Source organism: Phalacrocorax carbo, chromosome 6 (genome assembly GCF_963921805.1).
Source record: "Phalacrocorax carbo chromosome 6, bPhaCar2.1, whole genome shotgun sequence".
NCBI classification, from domain to species: Eukaryota; Metazoa; Chordata; class Aves; order Suliformes; family Phalacrocoracidae; genus Phalacrocorax; species Phalacrocorax carbo.
Genome location: NC_087518.1, coordinates 46,712,589 through 46,729,029, shown reverse-complemented (window position 1 = coordinate 46,729,029; position 16,441 = coordinate 46,712,589). Strand labels below are relative to the sequence as shown.

The window sequence follows — 16,441 nt, the reverse complement described above, 5'->3', positions numbered from 1 at the left end:
CACTGGCTTTCCAGTGCTGCCTCTAGTGTGAGTCAAGAATGTTTGCATAAAACTAAGGACAGGTTCTTTTAGATTAAGAATATATCCAAATGTAGATGTTTTTCAAGTGCTGGTGGAAGGGCATAGAACTAACAGGCATGCTGCTCTTTTTCAAACTTTGCTAACAAAGTAACTATGATAGTGAGTAAGCATGTTAGCGTGTGTGCGTTATGTACATCCATAATAAGTTTTGTAGGTAAATGAATGGGACTCTAGGATGTGCTTAGTATTTGTGAGGTTTCAGAATTGTAACGTATGCTTTGAAGACAGAATTTTACATCGGTACTTACATACTTCTGTTTTTTGAGCTCTGTTTTCCTAGAAGACCTGATAATATCTCTAGCTACACAGTCTTTGCTAAGTATTTTGTGTTTTACAAACCAGAAATAGTGGGGTTTTTTTCTTCCTCCCAGGAGTGCAATATTCTGTTTGGAAGGCTTCTATGCTTTCCAGAACTCATACGTTTGTGTTTAAACTTATTTTGAGACATTTACATTCTGAGTTTAAATATTGCTTAAAAATCCAGTAGAGGAAAAAAATACGGTTGTCTTTGCCACAAATAAAACAGCAAGAAGGTGCCATTGTTTAGTGGCTTACTAGTCAATTTGTTGTTTTTCTTCAGGTTTCTATCAGTGGTTCTTATAGGCAATGTCCTATTCGACAAAATCGAGCATGCTGTAGCCAGGGGATATGTTTCTGATAAGGTATTGCAGATGGAGGGAAAACGCTCTTATTCGCTGCTTTAACTTCCACAAGATTTTTTCTGTTGGACTTTGAATCCTAATTAGATGAAGAATATAAGTATCTTCAAAAAGATAAGAAAGTCTGCTCCATAAAGCTTTCTCTTTTTGTCCCCCAGTAAAGCTATTCTACAAGGACAGTTCTTGTCAAGTCGTTGCTGTTACCTCTTTTTTTTTTTTTTTTTCCCTGCTTTCATTACTGTTCATCACTGTAATGCTTTTATTTGAGAAATATATTTGACTTTTTTGGGTATGCTTCCTCTAAGGATGATGCAATCATTTAATCCCATCCTAGTTTGAAAGAACTAGTTTAAATTAGGCTGGAATTACTTCTCAGCATAGACAAGTTTTAGATACAAATGCATTAGCGATATGCATGACTTCTAATTTGGAGGACAAGGGAACAACATATAAACTCCCTTAGTGCTCGCAGTTTTGTAACGAAAATAAGGCTCATAATACATATTTTTAATTAGTTTATACTTTGTCCTCCTGTTTACCCCCTCCAAAAAAAGTGTCGTGTATGAAGGGAATAAATTTGCAGGACTCCTAGCACAAGAGTTCTTGACTCAACTCCAGACCAGCATGTAAACCCTTTCCTAGGGTAACCTTCCTGTCTGCTCACTCCAGGTTACTGGGTATCATGCAGATCACACTGGGACACCGCTCACTGGGCAGGTCAGTGTGCTGCTGGGCCCCGTGTTCTGCTTTCTACCCACAAACATTAGGATTGGCATGTGCCCTATGAAGTCTAGTCTTGAAGCTTCTGATACATCCTGAAGAGGATATCCCAGGAGTTGTACGAGGGAGGGAGGGATGAGGGAAAGAATGATATGGTACCTTTTTCTCTTTTCTCTAGAGTGTTATCTATGGGGGTTTCTTTGTGGGGGGGGTGGTGGTGGTGGTGTCAGATACGAAATGTATTGTTTTGGGAGGTGATGGGCAGACTAGAAGTTATATTAATTACTTGCTTCTGCAGCTATTTCATCTGGTAATGTAACTGCTAATTTCTTAAAACCTACATGACAGAGAGTAGTTGTTATCTGAGGGAAACTAAGTGTACTTACGGATAGATCTAGTTATTCAGTGGCCAAACATTACATTGCTTTGGGTTGGTACAGACAGTAAGAAAGAATCAAGTGTATTTCTGAAGATCTAAAGTAGTTTGGTTCCGATTCTTTTTTGTATTTTGAAGATACATATTTTAGAATCACGGCAGCACTTCAGCTGGAAAAGACCTCTGCAAGTAACCTGGTCCAAGCCCCTTCTCATTGTGAGACGAACTTCTACTTTAGATCAGGTTGTCTAGGGTCAAATCCAGTTTTTTTGAACTCTGCCCTCCAAGGGTGGAGGCTCAACAATATCTGCAGGCAACCTCTCTTGTCAGTTTATGAACAGATGAGCAGCATATAATATGAGTTTCTCATAAAATTTTGATTGCTAATTCAGATGTGCAGTTTCCTAATTTATAGGTTTAAAAAGCTGTTAAATGCCATTCTGTTGACTGTGCTCACCGTTTCTGTTCAAGTCCAATTTCTTACATGGCAGGGGAGGGGAAAAAAGGGGGAAGAAAGAGAAAGGGTCCCCTTTTTTCCTTTACTGTGCCTTTGGGTGACCCAATATGAAGAAATAAGGATATGTTATGCAAATCTGCACTTTGTATATCTGCTCTTCCTAAATTACTGTTGGGTTTCAGTAGATTTCAGTGGATTTTTTCTGTGCTATGGCTAATCCTGATATTTTTAACCTTCCAATTATCTTTTGGCTTTCAATTTTAAAACTATGTGAGAAGTTAAAATTATTAGCCTAATCTCATATAACTCAGACTAGTAAATTTGCTCAGTTGGTTATAAAATTTCATCTGAACTGTCTTTATACAAACCAAGAGCAAACTAGTGAAGTGCTACAGCTTTAAGTACCTGTGCTGCTTTTCAGAACTATTTTCATGTTTCATCTCTGTGCTATGTCACCTTGACATGATACATGGTTTTATGGCTTTCTCTTTACATTGATTGTAGTTTTAACTTTCTAATAGAACTTTTTAGGTCACATTTTTCTATCTGTGTTTGATGTAGATGTCCTCTCTGTTGTAACACTAAATGTTTTAATTAGCTTTTTCCTTAGTGCTAAGAGGCTGAAATTTAAGAATGGCATTTTATCTTTAAGCCACCACTAAAAATACTAGATTGTTTCATATTAGTAGTCATAGACTGATGACTGAAAAAAGAGTCAGCATTTTGATGCAGCATATAGATAACTTAACACCAGAAGCTATACTTCTGTGTATAGTATCTTCAGCAGAAATTTTCTGTATGGTTCATGCAGTCTGAGTGTATGAAACCTGACCTCCAGGCTTTTTTAACTGAGTATGCAAGACCATTTGCTGAGATTTTGGTGTTGGCTTCTAGCTGTTCAGACAATTCTGTTTTCAACAAGAAAATTGAATACTAATGTCATACAGTTTCAGATCTAGTTTTGGTGTAATTTTAAACTTGACTAGTTTAAGGGAGTGTCAAAAGTTTCTTGGTTGACAAAGGACTCTTCCTTCTGCCTATTAGTTTCTTTTTGGTAACTTGTTAACACTGGGTGGTTTTTGTCATCATTTCTTGGCATAATCAAAATGGTTGCTTTATTTTCTTCTCTTCTCCTCCCTCCTCCTTGTTTGAAAACTATTTCTAAATGTGTCCAGTGCGGACTGTCTAATACAAGGTGAAGTGGTTTGGTTTGGGTTTTTTTTGCTGGTTTACAAACTAATCTGTATGGATAGATTTACTCGTGTAGAATTGTTGTCAAGATCTGGGTATTAGTCTACAGCATAGTTTAAAATTTGGCAAATTAATAAAGAAAAATATATTCTACAGTTATTAGGTGGCTTTACATTTTAGGGTGTGCATGATACTGTGCCCACAGCTTGACAGATGTAAGAGCAAGTCATTCCTCTGTTGCACATAAGTGTTCATGCCTCTCAAGCCATCAGTAAAGCTCTTAATATGATGGCCAATTATATAAAAATACAATAAACTATCTGTATTGACAGAGCAAACAATGTCAAAGAAAACGTTATGCTAATATGGAATTTTACAAATATAAATTGCCCATCTTTTCCTACATGAAATGTTTTTTCCCCACTGGCTGATCTTTACACATTCAGACTTGAGATTCTCAGTAGTCAAAACAGCACACTTGATGGTTTCATAAGAGTTAGAAGTGAAGATGTCATATTTCAGATCAATGTTAATAGGGGTGGAAGTATTTAGGCTACTAGGAAAGCCTTGTTGCTGCTGTGATGTTTTCAGGACTCTGTTTCTGTTAAAACTGATGTATGCCTCTTTACCCTTCATGGGTTTATTCCTCCTATTTATTTAACTTGCGTTGTACAATTTTTTTAAGCTGTGAGTGCTTCAGTATTTGTTTTGCAGTTCCATTTGCATTAGAAATTATATAAATAATCCTTAAATATGTTTACATAGCATATGTGCATGAAGTCAGAAGTAATCAATGTCAAGAATCTTCTGTCCTGTAATTAAAGATGTGGTAACCTGGTGGGAGTTTGTCCAGGTATTTACATACATGGTTTATCAATTTAAAGGTAGGGATTATGTTATACGCAGAAGTGTGCTTATTAAGGGAAGCAAATTTGTAAGCAAGAAAATATAAAAGTAATCATTCTCATGGCACCGATACTTTGTTCTTGTTGGCATATGTGCAACAAAATGGAAGATATGGGACATAGCGACAAGGATGCAAATCACTATAGCTTTAAAGGAACTAGGGCAACCAGGAATAGTACTTTTGAATTTTTCAGCTCAAAGGTGGGTCCATATTTAAGAAGAGATTTAGCACTTGTTAGTTCAGTTCTTAGCTAAGAAGCTGTGAGTTGAGCAATATTGTCTGAAGCATGAAAAGTGCAGCCATCCAATTTGGTATGTTTTTTTCTTCCTTAACTGAAATGTAGGAATACAGAATCGCAAGGCAGTCTTCAGAAAAAACTTGAATTCTCCTTTACATTTTCAAAAGAAACTTAATTAGTGTAATGTAAGGGGATTTGTTCAGTCGTAAGTAATGAAACACTCTGGTGTGTGATGATTATTCCCCCACTGAAAATGTGTAGCAATTTACTGTTACAGATTTAGCTGCAAACAGAAGACAAATGTGTTCAGCTGTGTGCCTGTGTTTGCACATGGCAGGATGAGAGGCAAGGCAACATTTTGTCTGTCAGTTGGCTGGCAAAACCATATTTTTATTACCCTTTTTATCCCCTCTGAAACTAATTATAGATTTGATTTTTATTTTTTTATATCTAGGGTGTGGATGCAGGATTTGTTCCCAGCGTTCATGATTTTGACAAGAAACTTACTGAGGCTGACGCCTACTTACAGATCTTGATAGATCAATTGAAGGTATGGTAACTAACTGGTGTATTTACTACATTGGGAGTCTGCTTCTCAGTGGGTTTAAAAGGAAGCCCAGCAGAGGAAGAGAGATTTATGCTTGGCACATGTTCTGGTCAATGTGCAAGGCAGAGAGAGCTCGTCTGGCTGAGCTGACTGTGGACTGGAGAAAACATACTTTTTTTTATATATGAAGTCTGATGATGACAGAATTTTATTTTCTCTTTCCCCCTAGTTTACGATGTTACATAAGTTCTACCTACTTCTGAAATGAGGAGAATTTTACTAGAAGTATAAAAATAAAAAGTTATAAGCTAAGGGCTGAAATAACTGAAAATAACTGAAAATAACTTTCTCTTAGAATGGATCTTGGGATTGTTAAAATAGAGTTAGAAAATTAGAATAACTTAAACAGATTTTGTAGAATGGTTTACAATGGCTGAAACATTCTTTTGTATCTACCTTCATGGAAATGGCAGAGATGACTTAAGTTTAATTTTAAAGCATAATGAAATCATTGTATTGCTCATAGCATTTTAGAGTTTATTTTGAGAAAATTTTGTCAAGTAATATGTAACTACAGTTGCAGATAGTTTCAGGCTCCGTTGCAGCAGTGATAGGTAATCTGTTCTTTGTCCCTGAGTGAAAACATTTGGTAAAAATTTTGTACAAATAGTTCTTTTACACTCTGTACATGTATTTTAAGAGTAGTTGGAAAGGTGAGGAATTATGAGGTTGTATCTCTCAGTACTCACCTGACTGAGAAAAACAGTTTTTGCTGCTGCTTAGGACCCTTTTTCCCATGACTCAGCAGGTTAAAATTTCTGCTAAGGTTGCTTCAGTTCTGCTGGTTTGGATTTTTTTTTTCCCCTGATACAATGAGCAAGTATTGCATGTGGGATATTCAGCAAAAATTCAGTTGCAGGGGAGGGCAGAGAGGGGGAAGGGCATACCACCAAAAATGGAGGTAGGCAAAAGAAATGCAAACAAAATACAAGGCTAAGCTGCAAAGACTGGATCAGGAGTTTGCTTTGTCTCCTGCTCCGGAGCTATCTAGCATGCTTCACTGAAGGAAGGTATTGAAATCTTTACACCTTTTAGTTGTTATTTGAGGCCAGCTGGAGGGAGGGGATATAGGAATTTGTTAATAATGAAAGAAGAGTGAATTTGAGGATGGACAGAGACCAAGACTACAGTCGTTTTTTCTAACCAGAAATCAGCCCTCAAGGGAAGGGGAACACATGAGTAGGTTTTAGGCAGGCAGCTGAGCAAAGAACTGTAGCTTACCTACTAAAAATTACAGCCTCTTTTCTGATCAAGGATGGATGTGATGAACTTTTGAGCATTCCCCTTAGTTTTTTTATTTCTTGAACAACTTTTACTCAATGGTTATTTGTATGTGCACCTTAGAGTGCTCTTGGAGGCAACTTTTAACTGTTTCACCTCAGCTTGTGTTAAATACACCTGCAAGCTTTTCAGCAAGAATTTGTTTCGCTTTGCTTAGCTTCATCTCATATTCTACTTTTAAGGAAATAAATAGAAGTTAATGCTGGGAAATCACTACATATCTTTGCAAAAGTAGTGCTTACAAATCTTACGTGATTTGAATTATATACCTGAATAATAGGGTGCCTGGAAGGGTTGATAAGGGTTGAGGCTGTTTTGGTAAGTACTCTATATGCCCAAAGGGCTTTGCTGAAATGAAAGAAAGGCAATTTGAGGTGTTCTGATGGGTGTTACTTTTATGATTTAACCTCATCTTTTTGTTCAAATCACGGTAGAACCATGCCAGACTGAGCTGGGATCTGAGACTTGGCCTCTTGCAGGATGGGATAATGTGAAAAATTAGTTACAAATTTGTTAGATCACAAATGCTGTAAAGAAATATTAGGCAAAAACTGCTTTGGGTCATAATACTGAGATCGTACAACTTAAGTATGCTTTTGGGTTTGAAATTTCGGTGTTTCTGGCTGATATATGGAAAAAATAACACTTCCAGTATTTTCACAAGTATCTTTTTCTTTTAGCTCTTTGATGAAAAACTCCAGAACTGCAAAGATGATGAACAGAGAAAAGCAAGTACATTTTGTCTTAAATATTGCTTATTTTGTTTAATCAGATGGTTTTGTTGATCAATTTGCTATAGTCTATAGAAATTTAAAGTACAATTCAAATTCATCAGGTTGTCAAAATCACTTAAAGCAATTTGTATAATTTGTGTTGCGAATAGGTTGCAAACAGTTTGTAGTAATGCTGGGTGTCTTAACATTAAAAAAGGTTTCAGTCTGTAGGAAATGATTCCTTCTCTGTTATCCAACCAGTGAAAGCATTTTTAACTTAAATTTTCTATTTTTTTAATCTTCAACAATGATGAGTGTTTAATGTTTGTAGGAATAGCAAAGCTAGTCTGAAAGAAAAAAAACAAAGAATCATGTATTTCACATAATCAGTCTGCATCCTATGTAGTCCTCTGACAAGCATGCCACAGGTTGAAACTCTGACAACACCATTCACCTTAGGTGAGGATGCCAAAAATGTAACTTGCTGTGTGTGGAGCACTACTTTTTTAGTGAGGTTGGAATTCACTTAGGTTGTGTACTTTTTTGCATCCCCTCCTATTCCATTTCAAAGTCAAATCTGTAGGTCAGAGTTCAATCACTATGCTTAAGAAAGGCTGGCATTAAGTAGCATGCTGGCTTTGTGTGTTAATTTGTGTGGTGTGGAGGAGGGATTTAGCAATTCCTTATGAAGGGTTTATTACTGAGGAGTTGCTTTTGTTTTCAGCAAATGCAGCGATTTCATCAATACACTAGGATGGTGTATTTCATCCTAGTTCCCTCTCTCCCCCCAGTTTCACTTGTGAAAAACAAAGTGATGTTCTCTTGGTGTTTGGTTTCAGTTTTGAAAACAGCCTGATGCTTTCTATGATTAGTTTACCGCTTCATAGCGGTTGTGACCTTTCATGTGTTATCAGTCTTGTCTGCTGTGTTATGTGGCGTCTCAGGGACTTCAAAAGTGATGGTCTTTCTGGAGTTCTTTTGCATGTGCAGGCTTTTGAAATAACTTTGAAATACAAGGGTTCTCTGTGTAAGTGTATTTAGTCAGTAGACAACTGACGAAAAGAGTAAGACCTAGAGATTTTTGTATTTTTCCTTCAGTGCGTCTTACTGGGAAGAGTTCTCCTTCAGTTTTGACCTCCCTCCAGATGCTACTTTGCAGATCAGGCAGTACTTTCTTTTTCCCTGTGACAGTGCTTCTAATCCCTGGAGACTTTCCACATGTGCTGATCTCTTTCTTTATCTCTGCAAGGTATCTATGGAACGGACAGATTGACTTCATAGAGAAAGCAGGAGGCTTGTTTAGAAGAGGTCAGCTTCCTCTGGTTTTAAATCTCGATGAGTGTTGCTGTTACTACAGATTCCATTTATTCTCTATTAAAAATGAAAAAGACTTGGCAAAGCACTTTTTTTGATCTTGTCTTTTCCTGTACTAAAGCAGCTAAGAGTTTTTTTGATACTTTATTTAGCAGTTTTCCTATTTGCTTATGGAAGTATGGTTCAGCTGTCAGACTGAGCTGAGTGTAACCTGCAGGATACTTCCATCCAACCCATAGTTTTTTTTTCCTCTAAGGAAACAAGATTTGGTTGAGTGTTATGTGCTTCCCAACTAGCTGAGTGCCATTTTCTGCAACTGTTTATGTCCAGTCATTTAAAACATGAGCTATTGTTTTTGCACGTGTACAGAGCATTGGTTGAGCTGGTTTTTAGTTACAGAATATTTGGTCTTTTGAAGATAATGGCGTAGGGTATAGGTGTTCCAAGATGCTTCAAGATCTCTTGGATATCTTCTTTCTGAGACATGGTAATCTGTTGAACTTGGAAGAATACAGTCCAGATGTAGACTTGATGAATTTTGAAGACTGAGAAATATTGTGATTATCATTTAATTCCCTTTGTTATATCAATACTCCTGGCAGAAGTACAACTAGCACTCTACAGTGGGATCATACCGTCTTGCAAACGTACTATAAGTTGCAGCGATGCCCGTTTTGCTGATTCTACTGGTGGAGTACAATGTATATATCCAATTATGTAGGGAGTAAAGGAGGGTACGCGATCTGAGGGTACTGGCATTTCAAGGTGAAGACAATATATGACCTTGCTTTCTTACAGCATTAGCAATTTTATTGGTGAGAACTTGAAGTAAACTTTTCTGTTCAGTTTCGTGAAACTGTCTTGACCACACATACCAGGGAGAATAAAACTAAGCATTCAAAAGCGTTAGAGCAGTGAAGAGGTGTATATTTGGCAGGCTGGAACAAAGCTGACATTACCAAACAAGATTTTGGAGGGAAGTGTAGCCTACTTAAGCTGTTTGGTTCACAACAAGTGCTTTCTGAGAAGTAAATCCAAGGCTGAGCACATGGATTCAGATTGTACCTTACAGATTCTGACCATGAGTTGGCCACCCCTATGTGCCGCTGGATGAGCTGATCCATCTGTAGTCACATGATTGTTGAATGAGGCAAAAATCATGTTCAATGAAATAAAATTAGCTTTCTATTGGATCACCAGTGGCTTAATAAAAAAATCAGGTATCAAGGAGCTGCAGCAAGCAGCAATTAGATGGAGTAGTTTCTGCAGTTTGGTTAGATGTAGCATGTGGCTGCCCTCTGCAAGTGTGTCTGCAGGAAATTGATTGATTCATGTGAAAATATGTGTATTCATTACCTAAAACTAGGGAAGCCGTCTTACTAAAATTTTATCTTCATCAGTTTTCAAAGAGTAGGGATGTTGAAGAGAGAAAATTGTGATAACTTTTAGTACTAAGTTATAGTATTTGATTTTATTTTTATTGGTAATGTTTTTTATTTTCAACATACCTCTTCTTACGTGCTTATGATTTTCCTTAGAAATTTTTACTTTTTAAATTATCTATATTACTCACTTCAATGCAAGTTTAAACAAAAGATAATAAAGTTACAAGGATTGGAGCAGCATGTATACATAGCCATGTAATTCTGTACAATTGATGAAATGAGATACAAGCATTCTCCTAACTTCTACAAACCAACCACTCTTGTAAGCATGCCAGTTTTGTTGCTGGTGATCATCCACTTTTTTTTCCTCCTAGTGTCAAGTCTATAGTGCGTTTGTACAAGATCTTATGGGGGGAGAGTTCACAAACTTTATTTTATGCTTGCTTACATCAGTGTTCTAGAATAACGCATTGCTCACGAAAATCCAGAGACTTCCATATCAGTGTTTGCTTAGCCCTAAGGAACAGGGCTGGTGCTCTTTAGAAGGGTCTTCCAGGGACTGAGTCTGTCTGACTTGCCTGCATTGTTCTCATAATTCTGTGTACATGCGAAGACAACAATATTCAGTTCCGCATGCTGTGTTCTTGCAAGGTAGCCATACAGCACAAATGTGAAAAATACTGGATTAATGTGTACTGTTACTACTTAAGTCGGCCAGCTCACAAAGAATTCATTTCCACAGGGGAAAAAATCATGATTGTATAATTTGTGGATAGGCCTTGGAAACCAGGTGTCCGGAGGTTTTTCCCATCTCAGATCTTCTGTGTGATGTTGGACAAATTACCCTTTTGTCTGTACCTATGGGTAAGAATAGCAATGTCTTAGTCTATTGTTTGGAAAATTACAAATGGGTAGGGGGAAAACAGTGTGACTGGATTACATTATATGGCCTGACATCACTTTCAGATTTTCAGTGAAGATGAGATCAGTGAAGAGAATGAGATACCAGTTTATTTGGTGTGTGAATACTCTATAACACGTTGGGGAAAAAATAGGTAAAGAATAATCAAAACTGCTGATGGCTGCCTACCGTTGGCTATAAAGCACTGAGACTGAATGATTTAGTTCAGCTGCCTAATCTTTCATCTGACAAGATCTGTATGTCTGGGTACATTGCCTATTCTATTTTGGTGCTTAAAGGTGGAAAACGTCATGGCTGTCATATTTTAAATGCTATTTTCAATATGTATTGATAAAATATGGACTGGAAGTATAGTGGAGGCATGAAAAACAAGCAAACAGAAACAAACTAAAGGAATTTTTAGCTGTTGGTGTTTTTCTTTGCTAGCAGCAGAAGTAAATATAATACAAGTTCATTAGATAACATCCCTGATGTGCTATTTCCTAGATCAGCGTGGTCCAGTCTTTCCAGTGGAAGAGGCTGAGGCTGGGTGCTGTTTGCCCACCTCTTGCTAATTAATTTTGAAGAAAGTATTCATAAGGATGGTCTATATTATGTAGAACAGAGTATAACTGAAAAAATTTTCCCCAGGTATTGGCTGGGAAGCTGTCGCTGCATTTATTTCTTTTTAATTCACGAGCTAAGACTATTAATTCATGTAGATTTATAGATGCATGTTGCTCTCTTATGGTGTAAGATTTGGCTTGCAATGCTGTGTGAGGGGAAGAAAGTTCCTTTACACACTTTGATTATTCAAGAATCAAAAAGACTGACTCAAGTCACATGAGATACTCATCTTAATCAAAACAAAGAGGTCCTGTAATTGAATTAGTAGAGGTTCAGTGCTGAGTCCAATTTAATAATTTTGCCTTTTGCAGAGATACCCAAGGACATCAACAGGATGCATATGCTTCTTAGATAGGTCATGCTTATGTGTAAAATGGCATGCAGATGCTTTTTGCATGCCTGAAGTGCAATTCCACACAGGAAATCTTTATGAACCGGTGTTTCTAGATAAAATTAAGTAGGCAGATTTCCAGATGCGCTTTTACTAGAGGCTTAGAAACAGCAAGAACATGTGTGTACTGTTATTTTCCATGATGTTTTTAAACTGTGCCTAGCTGCATATGTTTACTATACTTGAATGATGGTAATATCAAGTAATATTGATTGTTGAAATGTGCCACAATTCAGTACACTATATAAGGCTACAAACTGAACTTAGAGTGAATCTTCACACTGCATTTCATTTTCGTTGATGTTATGCAAAACTGAAGTGTGAACTTTGATGGGTAAATATGTATAATGTCACTGCTCAGAAATTCCTAACCTTGTCGTCTTTAAGCTTTAATTATCAGTTTGAATTCTGTCTTGTCAATTGCAAAATGAAAATTGTTTCCATATACAGAAATAGTCTTTCACAGGGTGGTTGCTTTTTCTTCCTCTCCCAGTTTAATGTTAAAATATAGTGTTTGTACAGTATTTAGGTCAAACTGGATTCTGAAGATTCTCTCTCTTTAACCACACTATTTTGATTTTTCTTTTACAGAAAATTGAAAGTCTCAAAGAAACAACCAGTGTAAGTTTCTTTAATTTTTGTATCTATTATATATAGATTCTGAAATTCACATTATTTTCTTGGGAAAGTTTTTAAAGCTTTTTACAGAAAAGTGGGTATCCATATTAGGTCCAGCAATCTGATGGCAGAGGCAGCCTCATTCTGGTGCTGTATTCAGATTTATGTCTAGCACCTTAGGATCATAACATTATAGAATAGTTGAGGTTGGAAGGGACTTCTGATGGTCTGCATTCCAACCCCATGCTCAGAGCACAGTCAGCTAGAGCAGGTTGCCCAGGACCAAATCTAGTTGAGTTTTGAGTAGCTCCAAGGATGGAGGCTCTACAACCTCTCTGGGCAACCTGTTCCACTGTTTGATCATCCCTAGAGTAAAAATGTGTTTTCTTATGTTTAAGGTGAATTTCCTGTATTTTGATTTGTGGCCATTGCCTTTTGTCTTGTCACTGGGTACCACTGAGATGAGTCTAGCTCAGTCTTCTTTACATCCTGCCATCGCAATCGGATATTGATGCCTATTGATAAGGTCTCCCCTGAGCCTTTTCTTCTCCAGATTAAACAATCCCAGCGCTCTCAGCCTTTCTTCACATGACAGTTTACCTGTGTGCAGTGCTCTGAAAGTTTGAAGCTGACCTCTATTTCACCCTGACAACCTGTGTTGTATGTGTCTTTTGGAAACTTGTTTTCTACTGCTATGCTTTTTTCTCTGGAAGAAAAAAAAGGCAGGGAAGGGAAAGTAGGGGTTCTACAGAAGAGAGTGTCCATTTAGTTCTGGCCCAATATTTCAGTTAATATTCTGTGTAATTAATAAAAATATCTGTAAATACAAAATACTATAGGGTAGTAATGCAAGTTGTTTTTTTCTATTACCTTTGTTTTCCTAGAGCATGGTAGAATCAATAAAACACTGCATTGTGTTGCTGCAAATTGCTAAAGTAAGTACACTATAAAGCATTTTGAATTTTAATTATACAGTATTAATCTGTGTGAAAACAATTGAAATCTAGAAGTGCCTTCTATATGATCTAGGAGATACATATATATAGAGAGATATCTATATATTAAAAAATGGTGTATGTTGATTTATGCTACTCTTTTAAGGGAGTTTCTGAAATACTTAGTTCCATAGCAGACAGTCCTATTAATGTTCATGGTAACAGTCGTGTTGATGAGAAAGCTTTTCTTTTGATATAAACTTTCTTTTGCAGAGTTTGCTGTTAGACTAAGTAAGAACTTCAGCAAGTATAAGGGTGACAGAAGAGAAACTTAACAAAACTCTTTTTTGTTTCATCTAAGAATATGACTAACATAAATAGAAAAAGGGAAAATTATGATTTTAATAAGGTAAACTGGTTTGGCAAGGTTTTTAATAGGTCTGTTACTTTTTAAAATTTAGTGAGATGTGATTTTTTTGTTGTTGTTAAGTTTTGCTCTTATAGGCCTTCATGTACTCTATTTAGGATATGTTAACAATGAGCTGCTGATTTATATCTTGCGACCAAAGTGAAAGAAGACAGTGTTTTGCTAAGAAACTGATTTATGGTATTTTCAGAAATTAAGGCTGAATTTAATCAGAACACATTCTGATTTATTCAGAAATAGGCATAGGCTCTTCAATTTTTTTTCTGTAGTCTAGATCAACTTTTTTAAATACAATACTGCTGTTTGTCTTCATCCTAGATGCCAAGTGCATTGTACAAAATTTTGAGGCCAGTGAAAATTGAAGTATTTGAACCTTGCAGGACCAGAAGTCATGCACTAAAAGAATCAGTGCATATTTTGTGAAATTCAGATTTCATATTAGTAGCTTAAAAGTTCTGAAGAAAAGGTTTGTTAGTTAACAAGTTTATACAAAACCAAAAATATTTTACAAGTAGTAGGGTACATTAAAATAGTTTTGTGCCACATGAATCTAGAGCTAGAACAGTCTTTATTTAACATACAGTGATACTATTTGAATCCTTCACTGCAGTGATATCAAGAAAAGCCTTGTCAGCACTTAATATGCTGTTATCTAGTACTGGGTATATTTAGAATTGTTTTAGTACAGTGAAACCAGTAGACTCTATGTTATTCTTTGGGGATTTGCTGGAGTCAGTTATAGACAGATTAGGTAGCAGCATGCTAGTTTTCTTAGACACCTATATGACTGGCTGTATTAAGGTGGCTGTTGGAGAAACTGTGCAACAAATGTCTTGCTCATTTTTTGTTAATTGCTATATAATTGAATTTAATAGTTCTTATTTTCACAGAGTTTTACTTCCTATGAAATGTTGTTCTTTTTTGAAAAGCTCTCCTATGCAATTAGCAAATCTGAAAGAGTAGAATTATAATCTGCTTTTCAGGTTCTTGATCAACATTGGTAATAGGTGGCTGAGTTAGCTTTTTTTGTTTCTGTTGAATATAAAATTCCATTTCTGCTATGGGTAAGTTTATTGGGGGATAGACAAATATGATTGCTTATCTTGTGCTGATGCTAAGCATATTTTGAAGTTGGTTAGGTGGTTTGGTGATAATGGACAAAATTGAACTTGTAATGGCAGTTGCAGACATTTTTGATCAGGTTCAGTGCTTTACTGCTCCAACTACCATACAAGCTTAAAGATAGGTGGAATTTGGGTCCCCCAAAGATGCTAAGACTTGCTTTCAGTTACACTAAATCAGACCTTGAAGTCCTCCTTTCAGTACCAGTAAATATTAACCAGTGTAAATTTTTATCCATGGGTTTATCCATTTGGGAGTGTTATTGTGCTGAACCATATGTAAAACTTTTGTAAAGCTGTTGAAGATCAGGTGGTTTAAATGAGTGATTTATGCACAGCTAATCGGAAGAAGTTGATCCACATATAGTGAAAAATACCCTCTATAAATCTTCTTGCTGTATTAGTAGCCTTTATTCTGCTTCATTTTCTTCCTTTCTCTCTCAGGCAACTATACTTGTTGACTACGTGGCACTTCTGTTCCCCCCTCACCCCCTGCCATAAACTTCCATAAACTGTGTTGGTATCCTGATTTCCTACTACTGTAGGAAATGAAGAATACAGGGTTTTTGGTTTGTTTTTACAGTTCTGTAAATTGCATGTGTATGAAGCATTATGTATGTAAAAATGTATTGTGTCTGACTGATAGCTTTCTATTCTCCAGTATAGAACTTCTTAAGATTCTGCAAGTTCTTTTTCCCAAAGCGGTAAGGCAAATATGGCTGCTGACTTACACTGCTGAAAGTAAATCATATTAACGCCACCCCTGCCCCCTATTTTTACTTCTACAGTGCCTTTTACATTAGGAGACAGACTTCACAGTTACCTTCTGGTTGTTTGCATACCTTGAAAAATGTTATCACTTCTCTATATACTCAGAATATCTCTCTGTTTCAAATATACAGCTCTTTATTATTCGGATGAGTTTAGTACATTGAGGCAAACCTCCTCTTCTGGTGGTTTTGGGGGGCTGGTTTTTGTGGTTTTTTTTTTAACTGTGTGCTAAGTTGAGCTGTTTCGTAGACTCTTAAAACAATCTGCCTTAGGACTTGCGCAGTTGAGTTTTCATTTAACTTACTAGTAAATCAGGTCATGCCACTTGTACTTGAGGTGACCCAAGGCATTTTCAAAATAATGAAGTAAATACCAGCCAAATAGTAATATGTTATAATACATACATTGCTTACCAAAAAGCAGTAAAAATAAACTAAGTGAGATCGGTAGGTGGAGAATTTGGCTTCTATTGTCCCTTTTGCATGTATGACTGTTGAAGACATCCAGCTTTGCTGACATGTGTGTTGTAAAATATATGTAATGGTCTGTCAGTGAGTTGGTAAACTACAGTCATAGAAATATATATTTTACAAAGTAGCTTTTATAATGTAGATATTTAGTTTTGCATCTTTGCCTTCCATTTTTCACTCTATCATTTCTGGTCAGTCTTGCCTGCCTAGTTTTGTGGCATTTCTGCCTTCCTTACCTCACCAACATGCCA

At 36.5% G+C, this 16,441-nt stretch overlaps 1 protein-coding gene across 3 annotated transcripts in view; it reads left to right on the top strand.

Moving 5' to 3' along the window:
- Positions 1–16,441, top strand: part of OSBPL9 (oxysterol binding protein like 9) — a 65,557-nt gene that overhangs the window by 31,307 nt on the left and 17,809 nt on the right. For all 3 annotated transcript variants that reach the window (XM_064455105.1, XM_064455104.1, XM_064455106.1), the window contains 4 exons: positions 5,084–5,179; positions 7,198–7,245; positions 12,440–12,469; positions 13,351–13,401. In XM_064455105.1, the coding sequence (XP_064311175.1) occupies positions 5,084–5,179; positions 7,198–7,245; positions 12,440–12,469; positions 13,351–13,401 (225 nt within the window). The remainder of the gene's footprint in view (positions 1–5,083; positions 5,180–7,197; positions 7,246–12,439; positions 12,470–13,350; positions 13,402–16,441) is intronic.